We start from the raw sequence: 27,060 nt of genomic DNA on the forward strand, positions 1-27,060 counted from the left end.
GTGGAGAAAGCTGAGATAATCAACCTGGTTTATACAAGAATTTCCCAAAGGCCCAAGAACTGGCAGTACTGAGGACCTCTGGAAATACTGGGGGCGGTGGGGTGGGAGGTTTGGGTGAATGCTATTTAAGTGCTGCGTAACACCACCCTCATTCAACCGAAGACTGGAGGTTGTTTCCTCTGCAGAGGTAAAAGAGAAGACCTTTGGAACAGAGGTTGAACCTACACACCTGGAGATACTGTATACAGAAACTGCAAAAGTAGGTTAACTGAGAGATCAGCTGAAGTGACTGACAATACCAGAAATTGTGCTAAAAAGCTATTAGATGGTGTGGGATGAATTAGTAATAGTTACAGAGAAAACTGAAGAAAAAATTTTAAAGGCAACGACTTGGAAAAAAGCAAAAAGTAAGAAAGGTAACAATCATAATATGGGACGATATAGGACAATTCTCAGTTAAACATATTTGTTTGGTGTAAACACTGAATATAGATTTAATTAAGAATTGCAAAATAAACTGATAGACCTGAATTGGAATCTTGGCTCTGTCAGTTTGTCAGATTACAAACTGTGTACAAATATTATACAAATTACATACACCAAAAAAAAAAAAAAAAAAAGAATTGCAAAATAACTACATTGGGAGAATGGTGGAAGGAAAACAGGGGGATGACTGATCAGAAGTCATACACAGATAATATATAACATAAAATAGAAAGATGAGCAAATGCCAGAGGACACTTAGAAGCAACAAGAGAAAAAACTGTTGCTTCTAAGGAGGAAGATGACTGGGGGAGCAGGGAGAGATGGGTCAGAGACCCACCGTATTGTTATAAGCCTTTTAGTACCATTTGACTATTTAAACTATATGCATGCATGACTGTGTTAAAATATTTTATTATTTAATAAAATGACTAATTTTTTTTTTTTTTTAACTTAAGCAGCAGCACACCACTGTGATTTAGAGAAAGAACAGGCATTGGAGCCAAACTGCCTAGGTTCAAATTATCAATCCAGCACCTACAAGTTACCTAGTCATTCTGTGCTGATTGCCTCTTCTGTAAAATAAAGAGTTTGGTAAGGTCTAAATAAGGTTACACATGCCAAGTCATTACAATGGGGCCTGGCAAAAAGTAAGTCTCAAAAATGTTAGCTGTTTATTATTAATAGGCAGCACAGAAAAGGTTAAGAGTAGACTCTGAAGGCAGCCAGACAGTTGGCTAGATGTATCACAATATCCTACTTTACAATTCCTTCCTCAGGTAATGAGCGATGGATTCACAGGTTCCTTTCACCTTCCCAATCTAAACATGAAGGTTTCCTTTCTACTCTTTACCTTATCCAGCCTTGTCCTCATTGCTAAAGTACACTAACTCTTGAACTCTCTTTTAGCTGTATTGAACATTTGAAAACCAAACTCTCGTTAATGTCACTGGCAAATGTTTTACTTTCTGTGGTACTGTCATATTGACTACCAAAGCTAAAGGGTAAGTTCAGGCATTCAACAAATGCTTACTGAGCTCCTGCTATCCTAGCCTTAGACCCACATAGACCAGAATCTTGACCTCAAAGGAATATAGTTTAAATGGGAAGTCAAGACAAATACACAAGTACTAGAGGGTAGCATATAAACATGCCGTGAGAATGCCAAAGAGCTGAAAGTCGAGATTCTAGCTGTTCAAGAAAGGAAATCTTGATTCGTGTGCTAGTACCACTTTATACTCATTAGAATGGCTATTATCAAAAAAAAAAAAAACCAGAAAACAAGGTGTTGGCAAGATGTGGAGAAATTAGAGCCCTTGTGCACTGCTGGTGGAAAAGTAAAACAATGCAGCTTCTGTGGAAAAACAACCCAATGGTTCCTCAAAAAATTAAACATTGAATGACCATTTATTTGATCAGGCAATCTCACTTCTGGGTATACACCCAAAATAAGTGAAAGCGGGAACTCGAACATGTGTTTGCACAACCATATTCACAGCAGCATTATTCACAATGGCCAAAAGGTGAAAACAACCCAAGTGTCCATGGATAGATGAATGCATAGACAAAATATTGTGGTATATACATCCAATAAAATGTAATTCGGCCTTAAAAAGGGATGAGATTCAGACACCTGCAACAACATGGATGAAACTTGAAGACATTATGCTAAGTGAAATAAACCAGACACAAAAAGACAAATATTTTATGATTCTGCTTTTATGAGGTACCTAGAAGAGGCAAATTCACAGAGAAAGTAGAACAGTGGTTACCAGGGGCTAGGGAGAGGGGAGAATGGGGAGTTGTTGTTTAATGGGTACAGAGTTTCAGTTTGGGATTATGAAAAAGTTCTGGAGACAGTGGTAATAGCTGCACACAATGTGAGAACTCTTAATGCCCTGGAACTAAACACTTAAAAATAGTTAAAATGGTAAATTTTATATATATTTTACAATAAAAAATAACTTTTAATTTAAAAAATCTGCTGAGCAAATAAAACAAGGTGAGGGACCAGCAGAGATATTCCAGGTGAGGGAAACATCATATGCTCATAAAGAGGTGGGAATTACAGCTTAGTTTGGCTAAAGAGTAGAACATAATGAAAATGAAAAGTAGGCCATGTAAGTTAAAAAAAGTATGTTGGGACTACTGCCTTATAGTAGGTAGCCATAGTACCTTCTAGTACACTCTAATACCTAGTTAATGGGTTTGACATTATTTAAATAGCAATGGAAAGACATGAAAAAAATTTCGAGCAAGTAAAAGAAATAACCACAATAAAAAAATTGAACTTGCTTGCAGTTCCACAGACATGGCTATGTTCACAAGGCTATAATTTACAAAAAAGAAAAGAAGAAAAACTGCACATGCTTTGAGACGGTCACAACTATAAACCCTGCAGAAAAGCTAAAATAATGGGATTTGAAATACAAAGTGAAGATACCCATGAATGTGTTACCTGTTCTCCTTTACTGACTTAGAACACTTGTCCTGAGAGACTGAAATGGCATGTAAGGACCAGATCCTTCTAAGAAAAGAAAGTAAGGGGACCCAGTTACAGTAGAGGAACTATTTTATTGGTTGATCAGAGAAGGCGTCCTCTGACAAAGTGAGTAGAGCTGAATGGAGGAAGCCATGCAAATCTCTGATGGAAGAGCCTTCAAAACGGAGGAAACAGCAAGCACAAGAATGAGCAGACGGCTTCCCTGGTGGCGCAGTGGTTGAGAATCCGCCTGCCAGTGCAGGGGACACGGGTTTGAGCCCTGGTCCGGGAAGATGCCACATGCCGCAGAGCAGCTAAACCCGTGCACCACAACTACTGAGCCCGTGCTCTAGAGCCCACGAGCCACAACTACTGAGCCCACGTGCTACAACTACTGAAGCCCACGCACCTAGAGCCCGTGCTCCACAACAAGAGAAGCCACCGCAATGAGAAGCCCGCACACCGCAACGAAGAGTAGCCCCTGCTCGCCGCAACTAGAGAAAGCCCAGGCGCAGCAACAAAGACCCAATGCAGCCAAAAATAAATAAATTAAAAATATTAAAAAATAAGAACATAGAAAAAATAAATTGTATGTTTACCCACATAAAAAAAATAAATTAAAAATAAATAATTTTTTTTTTAAAGTTTAAAAAAAAAAAGAATGAGCAGAGAGCATGCTTGGTATGTTCAGAACTCACCAAGGGAGCCTGTGTGCTGGAGTGGAGTGAGTGTGAGGAGAGGCATGGTCAGAGCTGAACTCAGAGAGGTGGAGGATTCATATCATACTGTGCTTTGTAAACCACAGTTAAGGACTTCAGATTTCATTCTGAGTTTAATGAGAAGCTCTTGGAGGGTTTTCAGCAGAGGAGTAACATGATCTGATTTATAATTTAAAAGCAGCACTCTGAAAGCTGCATGGAGAATGGCCTGTACTGGGCCAAGGGTGGCGGTAGAGACATCTATTGGGACACTCCTGCAATAATCTAGATTAGAGGTGGTGGTAGCTTGGACCAGTCTAGTTGGTAGCAGAAGTGGTGAGGAGTGGTCAGATTACATTTAAAAGGTAGAGTCAACAAGAATTTCTGATAGTTTGGATGTGGCATATGAAAATCAGGAGTCAAGGATGACTCGAGTTAGGAGTACAAGTAAAAAAACTCAAAAATCCAAATTAGATGCCATAGTTCCAAAAAGAACATTTTTCTTTCTATAAAAAGTGCCCCAAAAGCCTACACAGACTTGATTCCTATTCAGCTATTCAAATGTAGACAGAAAAATCCCATTAAAAATCAGGTCAGTTATAAAGAGCCTATGCTTACTCTTGTGCAAAGCACTGGCCTAGGGAAACAATCCAAAGAAACTACATTTGATTCTTCCAAGTGTAGAAACTACACTTGCTCTCTTCCCCTCTCTTAGCATGAGACCTACCATACATATACACACAAGCCAGTACTTGATCGCATCAGTGCTAAAGCTGAGGTATCAATATAAAGTGTAATGACTGATGGGTGAGTCAGGTGGGTTTGGGAGGTATTTCCCATCTGCCCTTCCAGATCTACTCATCAACCCTCCCCCATACTACTATATGGGCTACATCAACAGGCCTCCTTGCTTTGGCCTCCAGTTGGGTTCCGCCAATGGGCAGAATAAGCAGGAGACTGAAAGGAGAGAGGACAGTGAGTTCAGGATATTTTTTTCCCCAGCACCCTCCTTGTAGGGTTGCCTGGCCTGGCTGGATCCTTTAACTGAAGGGCACAGCTCCATCAGAGGTCCTCCCACAGGCTCCCTCCTTCCCAGTTCCAGGAAGTGCTCCCTTCCCATGCCTCTTCAAGCCAAGGGGTGGTCACAGCACCTTACTCAAAACAGCCCATTAGTACAGCACCATCTCTATACCCTAAAATCACAAAAGTAGTCACTTATAAAACTCTCCTCAAATTATCCATTTTTAGAGTGTCATCAATTCCCTGCCAGGAGCCTGTAAAGATTTAAGAGGGTGGCACTGAAGTAACAAGAAAAATTTCAAACCACAAGGAAGGTCACTCCATTTGAAGGAACAATATGAGCAAAGAAAGGAAAGAGAAGTACAGATGTTTAGGTAAAGGTGAATGATCGGATGAGCCTAAATGCACAAACTTAACCCAAACCCAGATCTGAATCAGAATTTCCAAATTACTGCCTTTGTTGTAGTCACTTGTGTAAATGTATCCAAGAGTCATTTGTTTATAGTTCGAACCCCTGTATTAAAACGCACCTTTCTTGCTCTCAGACATGGCAAATACCCTTGCAAAGTAGCACAATTCTTTTCTGTAGGAAATGACCAAAATGTTCATGGTAATAGCCTGGAGACTACGTGGCATTTATAGATAAATTACAGGGAGATCTACAAATTCCCTGGAATCACATACAAAATTTTGCATGTATGCATTTTTCTGAAGAAGTGGTATAGCTTTTATCAGTTTTCAAATAGGTTTATGCCTCTCTAAAAATCAGTGCTAGTAGTTTCCCAAATAAACTCTCCTGTATTTAAATTTACCAACCTTAATTCTTCCCTAGAAATGTTTCATTAACACAAGAAAGACCTTGATTGAAGAAAAGTATCCAGTAGATCACCAGCTATAGTAAATGTACTGCTTACCAAGTACAAAAACTAAAAAGAGTCACCATACACTCCATTTTGTTTACAGAATCTGTTGATTCCTTCATACACTTAGTACTGAATGATACATTTATAAAGAGCCTGCTGGAATTGTAAGGTATGTCAGAATGGCTGCAGAACTATTTCCTCTGGGTGAAATAAACCAAACACTTCAGAAGAGGTTTCAGCTTGCAATATCGGTCTTCTTGGTATTAAACTATAAAATTTAAATTCTACATGAATCCCAGTTTATTCTGAAACCTTGGAACAAGGGCAAAAAGAAATCACCACTCAAGAGTGTAGCAAAAGAATGAACACATGCATAATAGTTTGGGGATTTACACATTTTTTCATAAAGGCAAATGATGCTAAAGACAATAAAGTGTATTTAAGAGTATATCATCTTAGAAACTTACAGAGAGATCAGTGACATAAACTTTAACTCTTAAATGGTCTTACCATCTTTTATACACAGTCTGCAATTTTAGTATCTTATTTAAAATAATATCATGACTGTTGCTGAAATACCATTTCACAATGTAGATATTACCAGAATATCTCACTTCTTAAAAAAAAAAAAAAAGTCTCATCACCGGATCTTAAAATCTCAGTGCACTCATCTTACCATTAACTTCGTGTAATATTTTTTTCTGAGCCTCAAGTAGCTCAGAATATGTAGGTAATGCCTACTGCACCTAATTTTTTGTATTACAATTCATCCTGTGGAGTGACTGAATGATGCGCAGGTAATAATACACTCAGTACCTGCCCGCCACCCATGTGAAGAAAAATAATGCCCGGCACACTATATTACATAGTGTTAAACACTGGAAGAATTATGTTAATTGTGTCAATACCACTCTTTAATGACAACTTTCTATAATAAATTTTGTGAACAAAGAAGAATTTCAATGACTATCCAGTTCTACAAGGGTTAAGTCATAACCCACTGAAGTTGCCCAGCCACAGTGCGACCTGAGAGGAATTCAGGATGAAGCACTCTGCTTTGGATAAACAGGCCCTTAGATAGTTCGAAGCATATCTCAGGAAGAATTTCAATGACCCTGGATTCTTACATCTTCCTATTTGTAGAAATATACTAAAACCATTAACATGAGATATCCGTTCTTTGTAATTAGCAGTAATCTTTTACCAAGATATATGCTTGACTGTGTGTATTTCCTAGACAAAAAAATTCATATACAATCTGGCTTCCCCCCTACCTCTGCAGAGCAGTTCCTCGGAGCTGAGTGGCTGTCGCCCGGGCTATAATCGTCAGTAAGCCGCTGAATAAAACTTAAAACTCACAACTCTTATGTTGTATGTCTTTAAGTTGACACCTTCTTGGTAAGATTCCCCTCCTAAATTTTCACTCTTTCAGGCTCATGTTTTGGTTAAACATTCTTCCCGACCTATGTCTAATGGCTGGACATTTACAAATTGGGTCCTTTACCATAGTCGTCGCGTGGAGCAACCCAAGTGGCCTCGAAGGTCTCCCAATAGAGACGGGTCAGGAGAATGAATAAAAACGGCTAACGGTGACGTTTGAATCTCAACAAACTTGGTCAACCTAACAACTCTAAAGAAACATGAAATGTCACTGGGAAGAGGCCTGAGAGATGCCTCACAACCCAAATTCCAAGGCAAGGTCACGGAGAAGCCATATCAACCAGGCGGCCAGGGACGGAATCAAGTTCTCCTAGTTTCCCCAAAAGCCCTTTGCGGCATGCAGTAGGCCAAGTCAGCAGACTCCTCCCCGAGAAAAAGCCAAGGGAACAGTGAGCCCCTGGCAACTCACACCCAGATGCAGGCCTTCAATCAAAAAGCTCCAGCCCCAGGCCCATTGCTCCGATACACAGAAGCTGAGCGAGCCCCAGCCACTCACCCCGCAGCCACTTCGTGCTGTGAAACCATCTCCAACTAGCTCCACGGCCGACAGACCGCCCAGCAGCCCCCTTAACCAGCCCTGGGCTTCGGGAGAAGCCCAGAAGGCAACGCAGCAGCCGCGGATCACAGCGTAGCCTCCAGGAGGCCGCCATCTTCCCGGCCTTCTCCCGGGCTGCCCTTTGCACAGCCTGATCGCCCAGTCAGCAAGGCCCTCTCAGGCCCCGCCTCCCATCCTGTTGGACACGCCCCCTGGACGCCAGCCGCCCCTCTGAGCCTTGGACTCAAGCTCTTCTAGCCCCGCCTCCAACCGCTTGGCCCCGCCTCCTGGTCAGGCCGCTCCGCGGTTGGGTCTCCAGGCAGCGAGGCCCTCCCAGACCCGCCTTTCGCCTTGTCCGCCCCGCCCCCGGGCTGCCCTCAGGGCCGCCTGATTGCAGTTCTGCCCTTGCCGCGTTAACCCAGGCGGAGCGCCAGAAGTAAAGCCGTGAGAAGGTTGGAGGGCGCGGGTACCCCTCGTCCGGGCCATGTCTGGCTGTCACGCTCCGGAGGGAGAGTGTCGCTCACTGCAGTGTCGCGCGCAGGTAGGGGCGGGGCCACCGATGCCCTCTATTCCCAGGAGGCGAGGCGCTGGCGCGGCCCGGCGCGGCGGCGGAAGCTGGGTGTAGGTCGGGTGGGGCTTCAGGCCGGTCCGGACGCGACCCCCGCGCGCCGCCGCTCCCGTTCCTCGTGCAGACCTGCGGCCCCGGGCCCCGAGGCGGGCCTCCTTTCAGCGCTGGGATTCTTTGATGGCGGGGGTTGGGCACCAAACGTTGTAATGGAAAAAATAACGGAGGAGAGCGTCGGGCGTCTTTCGTGTGTGTTACCACTTAACATGAAGACAGACCAAGCTGGGAAACGTGAAGCTCTGGAGTGGAAATGAAGCTAAGACTGTGCTCTCGAGCTTCTTTTCTGCGCCCTGGCGACCAGCCCGACGTTTGCCGCCTAGTAGATACTCGGAAACGTCCGCCGAGCCAGATCTGCGGACTGTAGCCGGCACTTTTCATCTGCACAGCTGCTCTTTGCCTGTCTGGGTTTAGACTGATTATGGGATGATCGTAAAAAGGATTTTTCCTTAAGCAGAAGTCAAAGGAAAATCCACCCTCCGGCTGCACATAACTTTTCATTCACTTCTGCGCACCAAGAATTTTATGGAACACGCACGTGGTCAGGGTGGTGATTAAGACAATGGCCTGGGGTCTGGAGGAGAGCTAGACGAATAAACAATTACATTGTGAGAAGCCTTGCTTAAGAGGCAGGGAAAGTCCTTATTCCTCCTGTTATTCTCTCTCGGGGCTGAACGTCCCAATTAAAAAGTAGTAAGATGACAGATTATATTGGGAAGTACTTGTCAACCACTATCTTGTGCGAATAAGTGACTTAACACAGATTAGCGAAGTCCCTTGTTTGTTTCCTTTTTCCCACTTATTACAGTTTATTTATTTTTTTCCTCTTTTCACTGCCAACTAAAAATTGTCTCACACTGTCTGCCTCTACAAGGTTTAGATCACTGTCTACTGGAGTGGTTGACCTTCAACACACCCTGAAAGGAGTTCAGAGAGGAGATAGGAATGAGATACTCTAGGAAGAACAGGCCTTCAGATAGTTATTTCTAAGAGAACATATTATGAGCCCAATTTCTTGCATCTTATATCTAGAAAAGCACTAAAAGGATTAACTGAGACATCTCCTGGTGACCAGCGGCAGACTTCTTGTGATTAACAGCAGCCATCTGCCAAAATGTGTGCTTGATTCCATGTAACCCCCTTCACTAAAATTACGTCTCTACTGACCTCTCCCCCCCCCCCCCGCGCCCCCCACCGCTTTGGAGCAGCTCCTCAGAGCTGAGAGGCTCCCTCCCGGGTTATGGTCCTCATTTTGCCCCCAATTAAACTTAACTGTCACATTGTGCATTTTTTTTCAGTCGACATCGTTTTTTTTTAAACTACCCTCTAGAGTATAAATTCCTTTAGTGCAGAGACTTGGTCTTGCACATGGCTGAATTCCCAGGAAGTGCTTGGTACGTAGACACTCAAGGAATACTTATGACTGGTATCACTACCCACTTAGCTACTCAGCCAACTGAAACTTAGAATTCCTCTAAGCCTTCCTTTTTTTTTTATTTTTTTAATAAATTTATTATTTATTTTTGGCCGTGTTGGGTCTTCGCCTCTGTGCGAGGGCCCCCTCCAGCCGCGGCAAGCAGCGGCCACTCTTCATCGCGGTGCGCGGGTCTCCCACTATCGCCGCCTCTCCCGCTGCGGAGCACAGGCTCCAGACGCGCAGGCTCAGCAGTTGCGGCTCACGGGCCCAGCCGCTCCGCGGCTTGGGGGATCGTCCAGACCAGGGCCCGAACCCGTGTCCCCTGCTTTGGCAGGCAGACTCAACCACTGCGCCACCAGGGAAGCCCTAAGCCTTCCTTTTTTTCAGTCTTCTCACCCAAAGCCCATCCTTTCTTTTTAACTTCTTAATTATCTTCCAAATCCATCTCCACCATCACCACCTTACAATTTCATTTTGAAATTATTTCCACAGCCTTCTTCTGGTCTGGTCTTTTGCTTCCTTGATTGTCACCCTTCAGCCTCTTCTCTTTATTGCCACTGTAGATGTGTTTCAAAAACAAAGTATGATCCTATCATTTTCTACTTAAAACTACTCAGCAGGGCTTCCCTGGTGGCGCAGTGGTTGAGAATCTGCCTGCCAATGCAGGCTACACGGGTTCGAGCCCTGGTCTGGGAAGATCCCACATGCAGCGGAGCAACTAGGCCCGCGAGCCACAACTACTGAGCCTGCGTGTCTGGAGCTTGTGCTCCGCAACAAGAGAGGCCGCGACAGTGAGAGGCCCGCACACCACGATGAAGAGTGGCCCCCGCTCGCTGCAACTAGAGAAAGCGCTCGCACAGAAACGAAGACCCAACACAGCCATAAATAAAGAAAGAAAGAAAGAAGCTTTCATTTAAAAAAAAAAAAAACAGCAAAAAACTACTCAGCAGTTATCAACCATCTATAGCATAAAGTCCAAACTCCTGTGCATGGCATGAAAGACCCTTACAGTCTTTTTCCCTCCCCGCTGCATCCCAAAGAACCTATTTCCGGTTCCAACTACTCAGAGTTCTCTCTGACTGAAATGCCCTTTCTCCTCTTCACCTACCTGTATACTCTGCCATCCTTCATTAAAACTTAGCTCAGCATCCCTTCCTCTGTGAAGCTTTTCCCAACTCCTGCTCCCTCCCACCAGTAGCTTCTGTTCCCATAATGCCCTGGACCATCTTGTTTTATATATTGCTTTGTCGTTTCACAGCTGTTAACTTCTTTACTAGAGTTTGAGCCCTCAAGGGTAAGGATTTTCTCTTACTCGTATTTATTTCTTCAGGGCCTTCAGTAAAGGTCTGTTGAATGAATGAATGAGAGGGCTATATAACAGATACCAAAAAAAGGTACAGAGTGCAAATGCCATGGCACAGAGTTTAAGGAAGGATCACTTCCTGTGGAGAAGGTGAGAGAAGGAATCACAGGGGAAGTGGGTAGGAAGCCTGGTGTAAAGGCTGACAAGCAAGAGTTTGACAGCTAGAGGTGGGATAATTGGAGATCCAGCATGAGCAATAACAGTGCAAAGAGAAAAAGATGTATTCTTGGCTGGCAAGAAAATGTGTCTTAGTCATCTATTACTGCACAGCTAGTATCCCAAAACTTAGGCTTAATGCACAATCATTGTCTCACACAGTTTCTGATGATTAGGAATCCAGGAGAGTTTAGCTCAGGGTTCTGGCTCAAGGTTTCTCATGAGTTGGCAGTCAAGCTGTCAGCTGGAGCTGCAGGCATCTCAAAGCTTGACTGCAGCTGGGATCTGCTTCCAAGCTCACAAAGTTATTGGCAGGCCTCTGTTCCTCACATTTTATTGGCTGGATGCCTCAGTTCTTTGCTCTGTGGCCTTCTGCATAGGCTGAGTACCCTTACAACATGGCAGCTGGATTCCCCCAGAGCAGGTGATCCAAGAGAGAGCAACCAAGACAGAAGCTGTAGGCTTTAGTAACCTGCCATCAGAAGTGACATACTGTCACGTCTTAGTCTGTCTTCACACAGACCAGCCCGGTACAATGTGGGATGGAACTCTACACGAGGATGTGAATACCAGGAAGCAGGGATCATTAAGAGCCATCCTGGAGGTTGATTACCACAACCAGGTTGACTAGAACTGAGAGATGTATGTAAAAAAGTGAAAGAAAATATGTGAAAAGTTAAATTGGAGCAAGAAAGCAGATGGACTTAAATAAGAGACCCAGGGAGTGATATTTGAACATTAAATGATTTGAGGAAGGGAGTTCAGCGATCAAAGTAGTGTTATTATTTTAGTACTAATAATAGAGTGAAGGGTAAGCTGGAGAAGAAAGAGAAGAAGAAGGAGAAATTGTAGGCAAGGAGACCAAATAGGAAAAGATAACTTCAATCCTCCCCAAACATGTGTCCTTGAGAGCTTTTACTCAATTCTTGCAGAATAAGAAAAATAAGGACGATGGTAAGGTGAATTTCACAAAATTAATTGCATTCATTTAAAGGACTATGTTTCATTCCAACATTATCCTTCCTACTCTTTTTATGTTAAAAATGCACTTTCTTTTTTGAAAAATGTGATAATGGATGGTTAAATATAACCAATGTCATTAACTGGTAACCTTATGTCAGTCCCTAAAATTTAAAAAACAACAGCAACAAAAACTACCGGTCTTGAAATTCAGAAGTCTAGGAATCACTGATCCAGATTATTAAAATAAGGACACTGATAGCCAGAAAGGGTCACAGACTCGCCATAGTGGGGGTCAAAGCTAAAGCCAACCTCCTTGTCTTCTGATTTCTAGTCAGTGCTTAACTGGTAAGAAGAGTTTTTAAGTGTAGTGAAGGTAGGAGGGAGAAATAGGGCTTTGAGTGGAGGTGAAGTTGCAAAGAAAACCAGTATGCAGAGAGGAGAATGAATCAGAAGTGCAGAAGGAAACAAAGACCAGAGACAGAAAATGCTGACACCTTGACTGTGCCTGTATCCAGTCCATTCTTAGGCCAGTGCGAGGAAAAATTCTGCAAGACTGAAATGATCAAAAAAGACTAGTAGGTGTCTTGGGGCTATCTTTACGCTATTTTACAGGTCTGTGAATTGTAGAATGCTGACAGTAATGCAGACGATTATTTTTCATAGAAATGCAAGTCGTGTTACAGAGATTCAACTTATCGCTGCAGCGGATATTGTCCAATTTTTCTATATCATTTATTTGTAAATCCAGGATTCCTGATTATTTTTATGTGTGTGTGTTTTGAATTCTCTTTGGACACAGGAGTATCATCTTTTTGGTTCCCTCATTTAGTTGATGGGCTAAATACATTTGACACGTGTTCATTTTATGTTTGTAAGAGTCCCTTGTGAAAACCTCTATCTGAGAAATAATGCCTCTATTATGCTTAACTTGAAAGAAAAGGTGGGGGAGGGGATGAGAGCCATTGTTGGCTGTGAGCCTGTCTCAGTGACATTCGAGGCTGATTTCCTTAAAATAACTAGATTGAAAAATTGGGGAAATGAAGTATTGATTCAAAAACTGTTTAGGCTTTAGTGTTTTGAAAGTATATACAAAATACTGTTAAATGTTTCTTCCTCACTGTATGGAACCTCTGCTGTAAGAAGTTGATTGTAATCCATCTTTAGATATGTCTTTCAAAATTCTTATTCTAACAGACCTAACAATAACAGACAAGTAATATTGACATTCAGGGGAGAGCTAAATACTAACTAAACCTTTTCTTTCTTGTGAATTCTTATTAAAATACATATTTTAATTTTTATTTTTCTTATCATTCTGGATAACTTAAATGACTGCACTTTTACTAAATATATCTCTGTTGGTTCCTGCTGCTAAGTGATTATTTTTCTTGAAATTGTAATTTTGTGGGTTTGAACAATTGAATGAAACTTTATTAACAGCAGCTGCCTTACCATTGTTATTCCTGTAGCATGAAGCAGGCTAATTGTTATAATACCTCAGTACTGGAAAGACAAAAGGGAAAGGGGATGCCCTTAATAACAGACTGTTTTCTATAATGTTTGCAACGTGCCCTGCAAGTTAATGGTTAAGGATTGTAAAACTGCAGGAGTCTTCTCATTAGCTGTAATTTAATATGTAATTAAAATATCACTTATATCCTTAAAAAAGGAAATAGCAAATTATACAGGGCATGGGTAATTTTGGCTAGATTTCATAAGGAAAGATATAAGAAAGACCAATATAACTTTATTTTTCATTTTAATTCAGGGATTTTTAACTCGTTAAAATGGGAAGGAAACGAATGTTGACTGTGTCACATGTTGTGCTTCATGCTTTGTATCCATTATATCTCATTTTAATCCTCATAATGTTCTTATTTAATGGATGAGTAAACTGAGGCCCAAGGTCACGTAAGCAATAAATGGTGTAATATGGATTTGCCTTTGTGTCCATTAACTCCTAAGCCTGTGTTCAATCAGAACTTTTAAAAAATGTCAACATTCCCATGTTTTTAATTTTATATTTTTAAGTCTACTCCATCAAATGATCATTTGTAGTACTTATCTAAAATAAAATGTGTATGTAAAATATTAACTGAATTTGGGAAAATATCATAATTTCAGAAATCCAATTAAATAGCTGAAAATTTAGTCTGTTCAATAATAATCCCTCTTTGGACTCAAAGATGTTTTTTTCCCCTTTACCCAGTGCCAAGATTTATATATGCAGGTTTGCTAGCTGTGCTTCTCTGCACAGTGTGACTACTTCTTGTTCACTTTCACCTGGAGGGTATAGCCCCTTGGGGTCCCATGCATATGTAGGGATTTTCTATTAGATGCCCTATTTTGAGCACACCCTAGGTTTTATCTTGTGTTTCTAGTGACATGCATAGCTATCAAAATTGAAGAGGTCACCAGAGATTTGCAAATACCTTCAGGGAAATTAGGGCTTTGGATCTCACTTCCCTCCCAGGTAGACTCACTCTCATTTCTTTTATGGCTGTGAAACCTTATTTTCTTGCCAGCTCAGCAGTATATTTTGAAATATTTTTTGAATGACTTATTCAGCAGTTTTACTTGTTTTCAAGGTAAGGGTTGTATATTATACTGCCAAAATGGAATTCATTGTATTTCTTTATTATAGTTTTTGTTTTCATTAATTTTAGCTTTAAAAAAGAGGGGGAAACGCCTTGTTTTGTTTTCTAAAGAAGTAATCATTAGACATATAAAAGTAAGGCTCTTATTTCAACTAGATTTATCGTACTGATCATTTCACCATTTATACAAATATGGAATCATTATATCGTACACCTGAAACTAATATAATGTTCTATGTCAATTATACCTCAGTATAAATAAATAAATAAATAAATAAGGCTCAGTGTTTATCCCAACATATATCTTCATAGGATTGGGCCTAGAAAGTATTAATTATGATTGTTTCTGAGTGCTTTTTATATTATTTTCTTGACTTTATAATTCCATAATAAGTATATATTGCTTTTGTAATAAGAGAAAACAATACAATTGCTATGAAACACAGGACATTTTTAGAATAAAAATAAAATTGAACCAACACCGATAATAAATAACTATCATAGTATATCATGTATATCATGCCTTAATTGAATAAGATGTTATGTGTAAAGAAATTTTCTGGACAGACTGAAGCATGTTCCTTTCAGCACTAGATCCTATTTTATTTCAGCCATTTCAGTAGATACTTTGTAATATAATCTGGGCATTTCTCCACCTTGTTCTTGCAACCTGTTGCATAATATTAGACTGTATGGCCCTGAAAAATTCCTGGTTGCAAAATAATATGGTAGATCCACATTCCAAACATTAAAAACAAAATATATTTTGTAATAATTTTCTCCCTCACTGTACCCTCTCTATGGTAGATTTTCTTAAACTTCCTTAAATTGGTTTCTTAACAGAGATATCATCTAGAATAGTCATTTGATAAAATAATGTCTATTTTAGAAATCATTATCTTCTTTTTAAGGACAAGGAACATCCAAAATACCTGATCCCAGAGCTCTGCAAACAGTTTTACCATTTGGGCTGGGTCACTGGGACTGGAGGAGGAATTAGCTTGAAGCATGGGTAAGTTTCTGGCTGATTTCATCTCTGAGAATTCTCCATATAAGTAGACCACAGAGAGCCTAACATGTATTACGTACAAAGAACAACCAATGATCAGTTTTATGATACTGAAGGTATTTAGTTTCTAAATAAAGAAATAGGTATTTGCATAACTGAATGGAATAAGTGTGCAGATGTTGCAGATATAATAAATATCTAAGGATTTAAGAACCATAATTTCTAATCAGAATAATTTGGTCCCCAGTCCATGGAGTACCAAAGTTAAATAACATGTTGCTGGGTATGTTCATATGTCTAGAACTACCAAGGGTCCACTCTGGATAGACAGGATTTGTTTCAAAGGTTCAGATACATATTTTAAAGTCACTTAAATACAGATTACTAACCACCCAAAATTCTAAAAATTACATTTTTTTGAGTCCAAAAAAAGGCAATATGCCTTTCTAAATGCATGTATCATTATTAATGGACATAACACCTGCAGGTCCATGTTGTTCACAGGACAAAACGAGAGGTACTGGCCTTGAAACAGAAGGAATGAATAGTAGTTAATTGTTCTTTAGACTTAATCACTGTCTTTCCTTTAAGAGGGTGAAGAAATAAGTAACCTACTAACAATGAAAATAGAGGTTGTGGAATCTCACTCTCTTAAGTGTTTCTGGAACAGGATTAATGTATTTGCTCCTGAAATATTTTAGGAATAATATTGTCTGGAGGCTGAATGTTAAAACTGAGTAACTTGATTTATTTCTTTATCCTAATTCACTTTCTTTAACAAAATTGGATTACTACAATATTTATGTAATGTTGAATTGTTTAGAAAAGAATGGAATGTAAAATATAATCAGAACATTTTGAACAAAGGGGATTTTATAGCATACCACAAGATGATGCCATTGAAATTTCATCTGCTTCAAATTACCAAGGAATTCATGAAATATTAATTAAACTGTGGGAAATGACAGGAGAGCCCTTAGTCAACAAATGTCACAGTTCATGTGTAGGGAGGCTCTCAGTCTGGAAACGTCCTGTTCCACATGGTATCAATACATGGGACATCCGTCACGTGCGTCCTCTCTTACCATCAACCCAGTGCTAATGTGTCAATCGGCATTTTGCAGGTTTTCAAGTTATTTTGCCAAAACTTTCAAGTTGATCTGTTCACAGCAAAGTCCTATAATAACAACACTTGTTGTTGTTTCATTTATTCATTTAGGAGTTGAGCCCTAGTAATTTGGTTTCTCACATGTATTACTTAATAATAAATTATATTCTAAACATTGCCTTTAGTTAACTGCTTTTTTTTTTTGCATTTGCAGAAATAGTTTGTATATGTACAAAAGAGAGCTTTCTACCAAACTGAGTTAAAATAACTTTTTCCAACTGGCTCTTAAAAAAAACAGCTAAGTTAAAAATAGAATGCAGGTAAGGGACCATTGCAGATCTCAAGAGGGAATTTTTTTGATCATAAAGACATAAAAGACTATGTTCTTTGTAAAACTAAAATTCTTTGTAGAACCATGCACTAAAATTATGTGTGGTCACCCTAAAACACTCACTGGCACCTCTTAAAATTAATTGGCTTTATGGCACTACAGTCAATTTATAGGGAAGTTGCATTGTGTTTGTAAAATGCTTTTTCCTCAGCTTCTTAATTGGTGAGGAGCCTCCTGGAGGTCACAGGTGAAAACAGCCACAGTTTTATGGCACTGTATTTGGAATCTTACTAAATTTCTGCCTTACAGAGTAAAATGGGTAATTTGTAGTAACATGTTGAATTTTCTCCCTAATATTTAAATGACTTCATAGACCCATATCAATAATTTTATCAGCAATATTATTCTCATGTTAGTGAAAGTTTGGTTTTCTTTAGCTGATGCTTAGAGCAAATAAATTTAGAATGAAGTACAAACCCAATAGATTGTGTTTCCAGAATAATTCTAGCAATAAGCCCTTTGGGGAATATGAAATTATTTACTGATTCCAAGGTTTGGCTACTATCAGTTCAGCTTATGCTACTGGTGTATGGTGCCAAAAATGTATATAATAAAAGATAGCTTAAGACACATATAAGAGTTAAATCAGAAGGAAGAAATGGAGGACCAAGAAAATAACAGTAATCAAGGCAATTCCAGGATACTGAGCAGCCATTGTGCTTAGGCTGGTTTCCTGTCTTTCACAGCATTATATTTTTATGTGTCAGAGACAGTAATCCTGTTGTATGCTATTAGAATTAAAATTAATAAACCTATATTGTAGACAAGATAATTGAATCATAGTAAAGTTTAAAGGATTTTTTTTAAGTAAATAAAAATAGAACATGTATTATAAACTCTTGTGTTTTGTTCCCCTGCTCACCACATTGTGAAAGAGCAGGGAGTATGGAGAAAATAAATTCTAAAACTTAATACCTTGAAACTCAAAATGCTTTTGTTTGTGGCTTACAGTACCAAATAAATACTTCACTTTTAGTCTTTGGCATGTTTCCCTCCTAAAATAAAAGCTCTGTCATCTTTGTATTAATATTTCTATCCACATATCTCCTTCTTTGTAGGTATACTTTTTTCTAAAACCTAGTTAGCTAATCTTTTAATTACTCAAAGTTGATCAAAGTCTAAACTGATTTCCATTTTATAAAGGCAGTAATAAAAATAGGTTTAGCATACCAGGGAATTCCCTAGTGGTCCAACGGTTAGGACTCCACGATTTCACTGCTGAGGGCACAGGTTCAATCCCTGGTCGGGGAACTAAGATCCCACAAGCCATGCGGCATGGCCAAAAAAAAAGAAAAGACATTTAGCATACCAAATTATTTGAACAAACTGAATAAAAACCCTGGATTTTCCCATTTTGTAGGTGGAGTTTATTTACCAGCAGACTGTTTTGAACTTTGAGTCTGTTCGCAGGACTGCATAAATATCTCCTCACACAAGAAGACCTACAAGTCCACTTACCATTGGAGGTGACTGGACTAGGGACCACACATGATTCTAGAGTCTCTTTCATGTTACATGAGGACAAAAGATTTGGATCCCTGGTATTTATAAGGGGCCGTTTTAACAGTAATGATCCCTACGCATTCCCACTGGTTCCAGAGGAGTGCCACTTGATGGTTTTCTTATGCAACAGAGTTCTAAAGCAATAGCTACTTTGTTAAAATGAATGCTTGAACAAAGCTTACTCTGCTTTGGATTTCACTCCCATTATCAGGCATTTATTTTCTAGACCTTAATTTACCAGTAGATCCTTAAAGGAACTTTCTTAAATTTTTGTCAGTTCCAAGTCTATAGGTTTATTAGTAACCCCAACTTTGACAGCTCAATTCAATATAGGTAGTCATCCTCATTTTCACTGGGAAACAGTTAATATTTATTCAGTGTCCCTACGTCCATGCCTCAGTGGCAGAAGCTGGAGCGTGCAAGTGCTGGTATTTCCTTCGTTTGCATTATGTGGCAGTTCTTTAACACCCTCTGTCAGCAACTGAAACTGATACATGAGCCAAAGGACCTTTGTTGAGGGTGGAGAGAATTTAGAGAAGATTTTAGATTAATTTCCAAATCAAATTTGAAAGCACCTTGTGGTAAGTGGTACTGCTATAGCATCTCCCTTAGCACAATGTGCTGTGTAACCGAGAGATCTCCAGATGCAGCCATGCCTTTTATATTTCTAACTTTCTGCAATTGTTCTGGCTTTGTCACCAAATATTTTCACAAGATAGAAGTGTTTTTCAATTAGGAAGCATATACTGTTCCACCCAAAAAGTAGCCCAGTATTAATGCTGTAATTTAACAAACCATCCAGCAGAGGTCTCTGAGCGTCATGTTTTATAATAAGAACATTTCAAACAATAAAATTAACCCTGATTTCTTGCAAGACAGAGATCTGCTCCAAGTGAGCATATTTCCCCTGATTGGACTTTAGAATAACTGTGTTCCATGTATAGTAAGATAAACTCTGCTTGCTTATTCATGCTTAAAGATGCTAAAGACTTATGTTTTCAGATTTTTATTTCCCCTAACCAGATAAAAGCCTGGTTACCATTGATTTTGCACCATAAAAAAGAAATAAAGAAATATATATGAAAATGTAACAAAAGCAACTATCAACATTTTACTGTGTCATCAGCATTATAAAGAAATTAATTTGGTATTCTTTCGATACAGCCTACACCATTAATTAAATAAAGCAGCTATTTGTATGACTTGATTTATAAAGATCATTAATGATTGGACTGCAAGGGTACGCTTTTCTTTTTGCAAAAGCAGAACATTAGAGTTAAATAAATACCAATTTCTGTATTTTGTGTTACCAGCAATGAAATCTACATTGCTCCTTCAGGAGTGCAAAAGGAACGGATTCAGGTATGGTAAAGGGATCCTTCTTAAAACCAAATGTCTGTTCTTCTCTACTTGATTATTGTTTTGTGAAATGGAATTAATATTAAAAGAAATCTTAGTTTTGAAGGGAGGTTATATTGTGATAATTTAAATAACTAATCAACAAACATTTGTTAAGTAACTATTAAATTTTTTTAAGGTGGTAAGTATCCTGCTTGCAACCAGGTGTTTTGAATTCTCATTCAGCCTCTAGAGGGCAAAAGTGAATAGTGCAGTCTTAAGTCATAATAAAAAATGATTTTAACTTTGCAGCATTATAATACCATCTTTATCAGGCTAATAGGGTAATCAGATTGGTGGTCTCAAATGGACCAAACTGATTCATATTTAATAATGGCAAAGCTTTTTCAATTTAAAGTTATAAAACTTTGTTTCAACATTTTGAGAAGACCCATTCTGTATTAATGCTAGAATAATACCCAGAATAGAGTTAAAACAAGCACATAATACTTAATTCTGTCTAAGGCATAGTGCTTCATTAATAAAACATTTATATTGTAGTTTGTAATAAACCCTGGCAAACGAAAGTTACAAGTCAGAGATATGCATGTATTACTAGGAAAAACCTGTGGATCTACATAATTCCTTAAATCTTTAAGAATAGAGTATGTCATCGAGATTAACATTTCTGAGTACCAGTTAAGTTTCTCAAGGGATAAGAAAATTTTACTCTGTATTTTTCCTCTTATATTATGAAATATAAAAAAAATTATAACACCCATTCTAAAATGATGATTATATAGTCTCTCTGAAATATTGTGAAATTACATGGCAAAGCTGAGAAACTAAGTTGATGAAATGACATCAACATCATGACATGCATATTAAATTTTCCATATCACTTTTTTCTTCAAATTCTAAAGGTCGATTTTTTTAACTTTCTTGAGATGATTTTTATTAGTAGAAAACATTTTTTTATTTCTCAAAATGGCTAAAAAATTTTGAGAGAGAAACTATAATTATATAAATATTTAAAATGTGAGTTAAATATGTATATATATTAGCACTGTTTATATATACTATATATAAATGGAATTGTGTATGTATGTATATATATATATATATATATATATATATATATATATACACACACACACACACACACACACACACACACACACACACAAGAAAGGGGACATTTCTAATTGATATTGTATAAGCCTTCTTTTTTTCTTTTTCCCCCTCTAAATAGCCTGAAGACATGTTTGTTTGTGACATCAATGAACAGGACATAAGTGGACCTCCGCCATATAAGAATCTTAAAAAAAGCCAGTGTACTCCTCTTTTCATGAATGCTTACACAATGAGAGGTAGGCAGAAAATGTATTCAACGTAAAGAATATTTGCAGAGTAGGCTCCTGTAAATAATGGCAATTACTGTTGTAGTTCACAGTTCTTGAATACCTGTTATGTGCAAGGACTTTAAATATGTTAACTCATTCAGTCCTCACATCAGCCTCTGTGGGAGGTCCATTATTACTTCATTTTATATATGAGAGGACAGAGGCTCTGGGAAGATTTTCCCAAAATAAACAGCCAGTGAGTATTGGGGCCAGAATTCCAACCTAGATCAATATGATTCCACTAGATTGTCAAATTAACCAACTAAATATTATATTTACAGTCCAATTCCTACTCTTAGTTCAGAGTTATATCTCTGGGAACTTGTAGTAGAAGTTAATCAAAATACAAATGAGGGAAAATCATGCCCTTTTCTTCACTTCAGTGGGAGTGATCCTCTTTTTTGAAAAATTTACTTTATGATAAAAATAGGACTCTTACTTTAATTCCCAGAAATCGTGGTAGAAAACCAACCTGGAAAGGTTGAACCTAGAGGACAATGTAAAAATAGGAAAGCATAACTGAAGTACTGGCTCAGCCTTAACAATGAAGTCATTAGGACCATGCTTTAGTATAGCCCCTGAATAAAATTAATATAGAGTTAGTAATCATGCCATGTGCTGTTCCCAGACATTATCAGCTACTACTGAAAGGATGAAACTTCAGCAACAGATTCTAACAGCATGGAGAATCTTTCCTAGCAAAAAGCTAAATAAACTTCCCATTGCAAAAATAGCCATTACTGAGTTTTATAGCATACAAATTCTTTTTTAGGTAAATCCCTTGCATCTATATCTTAAAATCCCTACCATCCCCTTATGTTACTAAGATATGGCCTACACTATGAAGCATATCTTGGTGATTAAGGGTCAGACTAAACTGGGTTCAAATCCAAGTTCTTCAACTACTGTCTGTAGTTGGACAACGTAGTTAAATAACCATGGACAAATTATTTAACATCTCTGAGCCTCATGTCCTTGACCGTTAAATGGGGGAGATGGTTGCTGTGATGATGTGAAGAGATAACATCTGTAAAGGGGATTTGCCCAGTGCCTGGCACATAGGAATCCCTAATTGAGTGGTAGTAGTATTATGATTATGATCTCCACAGTCATTATAGTTGTACTTCAGACCATCTAAAGGAGATTTCTTGAGCATGTATAAAGTATCATGCGTTGTCCTGATGCTGGATAAAGTTTAATTTTTTTTCTTTTTGCTTTCTGACTTCTCTATCAGTAGTTCTCTTTCCTATCTTCCTTTCTCCCCTCCTACCCGCTGCCAACTTATTATTCCATGCCAAGAAAAACAAGTCCAAAGCCATATACAAATAAGTGTGTGTGTTTGTGTGTATATGTGTATATATTTTTTTCTTTAAAAGGTGCAATTTAGTTTTCACTGAGCATGTAACTGTATTCTTCCCCCTCCAGGAGCAGGTGCTGTGATTCATACCCACTCTAAAGCTGCTGTCATGGCCACCCTTCTCTTCCCAGGAAGGGAGTTTAAAATTACACATCAAGAGATGATCAAAGGAATAAAGAAATGTACCTCAGGAGGGTATTACAGGTATTTTCCTCTATTTTTTGCTTAAATAATTTGAATGGTATTTCTCCTTCTTGTAATAAACAGGATACTGATCTTTTTATGTATTTAATGAGATGTGGTAGATCTGTTTTAGATAGTACCCCCCTTAATATTATACTTCCAGATCTATTCTCAGTGACACAAATCAGATGCCTCCCCTCCTTTTCCCCATCCCCAACCCAGCCTTGGTAAATTATTGCCAACATGAATAATTAAATGTTTGTCAGAGTAAAATGCAAAAATCCTGACTGAGGTATCTACAGAGATGGAAAGAGTGTGTTCCTTTATTGAAGAACCCCAAGAGCAAGCTGTCCTCACCTTCACGTTGTCTTCGGGAAGTTTCAGCTCTGACTGAATCTTATGCTTCATTTTGATTTCATGTAGTATTTCTGGAATATTTTCATTTTTAAAAAAGTTTTATTATTATTTTAATTAAGTAGATCTCTATACGTTTATAATTTTTCAGTGTGGAAACTGGCGTAGATAGTATAGAACAGAGGCCTTCTGGATAAAATCAGCTAAATCCACCAGCCCACAAAAATGTAGCAATTATTCGTCAATCTAGAATACAGTGACATGAAGAAACACGTTCCCAGGGCTCAGGGACAGGCTCGGCATTTTGTTTGAATGTACAGGCATTCTTGTTCCTGAGCCTTCACCCTTCCCAATTTCCTAAAGGGGCTGAATCCACTTTGCCTTGTTTAGAGGAAAAGGGTGCCAGTTTTTCTAAAGTGTTCTTACAGCAGTATCTTACTGTTACTGCACATAATAGACTGTATGTGTTTAAACTAGTGTGCTGAGAAGTTAATTGGACTTGATTTTAGTTAATATTTATTGTGTGCCTAAAGCATTCCTCAGCACTGGGAAACACCTATTTACAAAAGTTAAATATTTAAATTATGAAAGTGTACATACTAAAAAAAGCATAGCCGCATATTGCCTTTTCCATATCTGGGTCTTGAAGGAGAGGCATTATGTGTGCTATCAATTTCATCGACATTTGATTGCTTTGGTGAAGAAATAAAAATAGGTCAGAAGAACGTGTGAAACGGTGGGTAGAGGAGCAGAGCACAATAGAGAGCCTTCGGAATTTTGTGGAAAAACGAATGACACGAATGAAAAGGTGTCATCTGTTATGCATCACAACGTATACACTTTATATATTATTTTGAATGTCTCAGAATTTAAAGAGTACAAAGTTTTTTGACACGCTTTTGCAATTCTGTTTGAACCTGGCTGGGAAATCAGTAACAGGGTCATTATCACAGCTCAGGGGCAGTGATACTTCATCGGTATTTGGGGAGAATCCTAAGTGTCCAGTCAAAAGAAGGGGCAATAAAAAGTGGATGACTAAGAAAGGATGGAGTTTTTACATTTTCTATTCTACTTTTAAAATTTTTAAGTCCATCTTAAAAAAAATTATAATAACTTTCAAATGCCTAATTCTTATCGGGGGAGGTTACCATGTTAAATATAATTGTTGTACCTTTTGGATGCAACATGCCTATGCTAGAGTGAAAAGAATACTGTTTGATGGTCAAAGGACTACCCTGGCTCTGTTCCTGAGGCCTTATTTTGCTGTGAATTATTTTACACCTGGAGATATTTCTGACTGTTCGGTATATGGTAGAGGAAAATATAAGTTTGTGGTTCTCCTGGCCAATACTAGGAAAGATTTGGGACTAGCAATTTATTCCTTCCACATTTAAGGATATTTTATAATTACCTCTATTTTACTTAAGTGAAATAATGGGCAACCTCGTACTGTTCCTGATAATGGTTGGCCAGGTTCTTTTTTTTTTTTTTTTTTCTGCACGAGGGCTTTCTCCAGCTGCGGCAAGCGGGGGCCCCTCTTCATCGCGGTGCGCGGGCCTCTCACCATCACCGCCTCTCTTGTTGCGGAGCACAGGCTCCAGACGCACAGGCTCAGCAATTGTGGCTCATGGGCCCAGCCGCTCCGCACCATGTGGGATCCTCCCAGACCAGGGCTCGAACCCGCATCCCCTGCATTGGCAGGCAGATTCTCAACCACTGTGCCACCAGGGAAGCCCTGGCCAGGTTCTTTATCACATGACAGCTACTCAGTCTGTACCCTCCCTAAAGTAGTAACTTCTGGTAATATATGGATAGAACTTATTTTGGTTAAGTTTAGCCATCACAGAGGTAGTGAAAAAGCAGATGTAACATTAACAAGGCAAGAGAAATTCATGTTAAAAGGAAAACATGTCTGAGTTTTGATTGGTTGTAAATGACCTCACAAATAGACATAGTTTTACCAGTAACAAGCTATTTGCTTAAATATTACTGCAGAAACAAAAATGAAAAATGCATATTCTGATTTCATCACATGTACTTACTAAAAATAAGGTAAAGAAGTTCTAATGTCACAGATTTGAGAACGTTCTGAAAATATTGTCATACCTTTAATAGTTAGCTCCAAAAGGTTTTTACTATCTCAGGGCCATAAACCACACCTGCATTTATTTATTTGTCTATCCAAGACACTTTTGGGTCCTGCAGAGATAGAATAGAATGATTTTGTATCGTTGGGAAATTCCTGCTTTAATAAGTAGTTCAATTGTTAATCCTTCCTATGCTTCTAATTCTGAAATTTATCATTTCTCATCTCCTGTTAAAACTACTGTGATTCTCTATCCTTCAGGGAAATACTTGTATGATCTTGATAGTTTCTTTGTTAGGTTTCGGTATCCTGTACAAATTTCTGCCACTTATACTTAGGATTGGAAAAGTGCCTGCCAAATTCCCAAGGCGTCTCTTGATACAGTTGTTTATACAAGATACACAGAATAACATGCAACATCTTGTTCCTAATTTGGAGTGGCTTTTCAGATATAAAGAGAATGTCTAACTTGTTATTTGAAAAAATTATAAATTTTATATATGAATACCTTTATTTGTTTTAAAAAGTAAAGCAAATGGCTTGTTTTGTCTTAACAGATACGATGATATGTTAGTAGTACCCATTATTGAGAATACACCTGAGGAGAAAGACCTCAAAGAGCGAATGGCCCGAGCAATGAATGATTACCCAGACTCCTGTGCAGTACTAGTCAGACGGCACGGAGTCTACGTCTGGGGAGAGACGTGGGAGAAGGCTAAAAGCATGTAAGTGTAAACCGAAACCAAAGAACGTCTGGGGCAAGTCACCACACTCTAAAAGAGAATGAAATATGTTTTATGATTGAAAACGGAGTATGATTTTTTTGTGTGTTACTGGTCAAATTGGTTTAAATTTAAATAGTTTATCACTAATTATTTCTCAATATTTTATTTGTATTATATATTCTTTGGTTAAGAAATATTTTTCAGATGAGCTTTTATTTGGCAAGGCACTATACTCTTTGATACAAAGAAGGAGATACAGATCTTGTTCCCTGAATTGAGGGCTAGAATAAAGCTAACCCAAGTCGCATAAAGATTTGCTATATTTATTTCAAAAAATGGCGCATAATAAAAAATTTAAATTTACATAAGTAGTATATTTTAAACTCCCTTTTATTTCCTGAGAAGTATATAGTATGGTGGCATGATTCAGTATGATTCCGTGTTTTAATAATGTTGGAGACAAACTAATAGAAACTTTGCCTAGAATTGAGGAAAGAAAAAAAAAATCTGCTAGGAACAGGGTTAACTTGATGCAGAGGAAAAATGCGATTGTTAGGATTGGAGAACTCTCTTTTCACTGAACACTTACTTTTAGTTCTTTTTGCTTTTATTTATTTATTTTTTAACAGGTGTGAGTGTTACGACTATTTGTTTGATGTTGCCGTATCAATGAAGAAGGTAGGACTGGATCCTACACAGCTTCCCGTTGGAGAAAATGGAATTGTATAAGCCAAGTGGAAGTTTATTCTATGTAGAGACAAAGCTCATTTTAATTATTACTTAAATGGCTCGGGTGTTTTTTTAAATGAATTGAAAATTTCCATGAAGCTATGGATTTGTCACTAAATGCTGCAGATTTTCTGACACTGGATGATATTTGCTTATATTCTTGTATTTTAAATGACAATACAATGGAATAAAAATTTTATAATGAATGTTTTTTGTGTTTATTTCTAAACCCCTT

General features: G+C 38.5%; 2 protein-coding genes and 1 long non-coding RNA gene across 6 annotated transcripts in view; 2 read left to right on the top strand and 1 right to left on the bottom strand.

Moving 5' to 3' along the window:
• Positions 1-7,679, bottom strand: part of PDHX (pyruvate dehydrogenase complex component X) — a 91,632-nt gene extending 83,953 nt beyond the window's left edge. Inside the window, exon 1 of one of the 2 annotated variants that reach the window (XM_082343812.1) lies at positions 7,483-7,674. In XM_082343812.1, the coding sequence (XP_082199938.1) occupies positions 7,483-7,636 (154 nt within the window). In that variant the 5' untranslated portion in view covers positions 7,637-7,674. Of the gene's footprint in view, positions 1-7,482 lie in introns of both variants that reach the window. The other variant, XM_082343811.1, reaches the window with a different exon arrangement.
• Positions 7,680-7,868: 189 nt separating this feature from the next.
• On the top strand, positions 7,869-27,031 carry APIP (APAF1 interacting protein). Of its 3 annotated transcripts, none has more exons than XM_082343876.1 (7): positions 7,869-8,062; positions 15,551-15,651; positions 19,964-20,012; positions 21,241-21,358; positions 22,817-22,952; positions 25,929-26,096; positions 26,726-27,031. In XM_082343876.1, the coding sequence occupies exons 1-7, from the start codon at positions 8,006-8,008 to the stop codon at positions 26,823-26,825; spliced, it is 729 nt and encodes a 242-aa protein (XP_082200002.1). In that variant the 5' UTR covers positions 7,869-8,005; the 3' UTR covers positions 26,826-27,031. The 3 variants fall into 3 exon arrangements, with proteins under 3 accessions (XP_082200002.1, XP_082200003.1, XP_082200004.1); XM_082343877.1 differs by lacking the exon at positions 7,869-8,062 and adding an exon at positions 16,971-17,076; XM_082343878.1 differs by lacking the exons at positions 7,869-8,062; positions 19,964-20,012 and having other exon boundaries at positions 15,573-15,651.
• LOC309606610 lies at positions 8,072-9,428 on the top strand. Its single transcript, XR_014231989.1, has 2 exons — positions 8,072-8,751; positions 9,176-9,428. It is a non-coding gene; the product is annotated as an uncharacterized lncRNA (long non-coding RNA).
• Positions 27,032-27,060: the final 29 nt, after the last annotated feature.

This window comes from Balaenoptera borealis, assembly GCF_965194805.1.
Source record: "Balaenoptera borealis genome assembly, chromosome: 11".
In the NCBI taxonomy this organism is placed as follows: Eukaryota; Metazoa; Chordata; class Mammalia; order Artiodactyla; family Balaenopteridae; genus Balaenoptera; species Balaenoptera borealis.

Bases quoted from the DNA above. Each gene is read 5' to 3' on its own strand.
- APIP (XM_082343876.1), top strand. From the start codon at position 8,006: ATGTCTGGCTGTCACGCTCCGGAGGGAGAGTGTCGCTCACTGCAGTGT. The intron at 20,013-21,240 runs GTATGGTAAAGG...CCCTCTAAATAG, and splicing joins TGCAAAAGGAACGGATTCAG to CCTGAAGACATGTTTGTTTG. The intron at 22,953-25,928 runs GTATTTTCCTCT...TTGTCTTAACAG, and splicing joins ACCTCAGGAGGGTATTACAG to ATACGATGATATGTTAGTAG.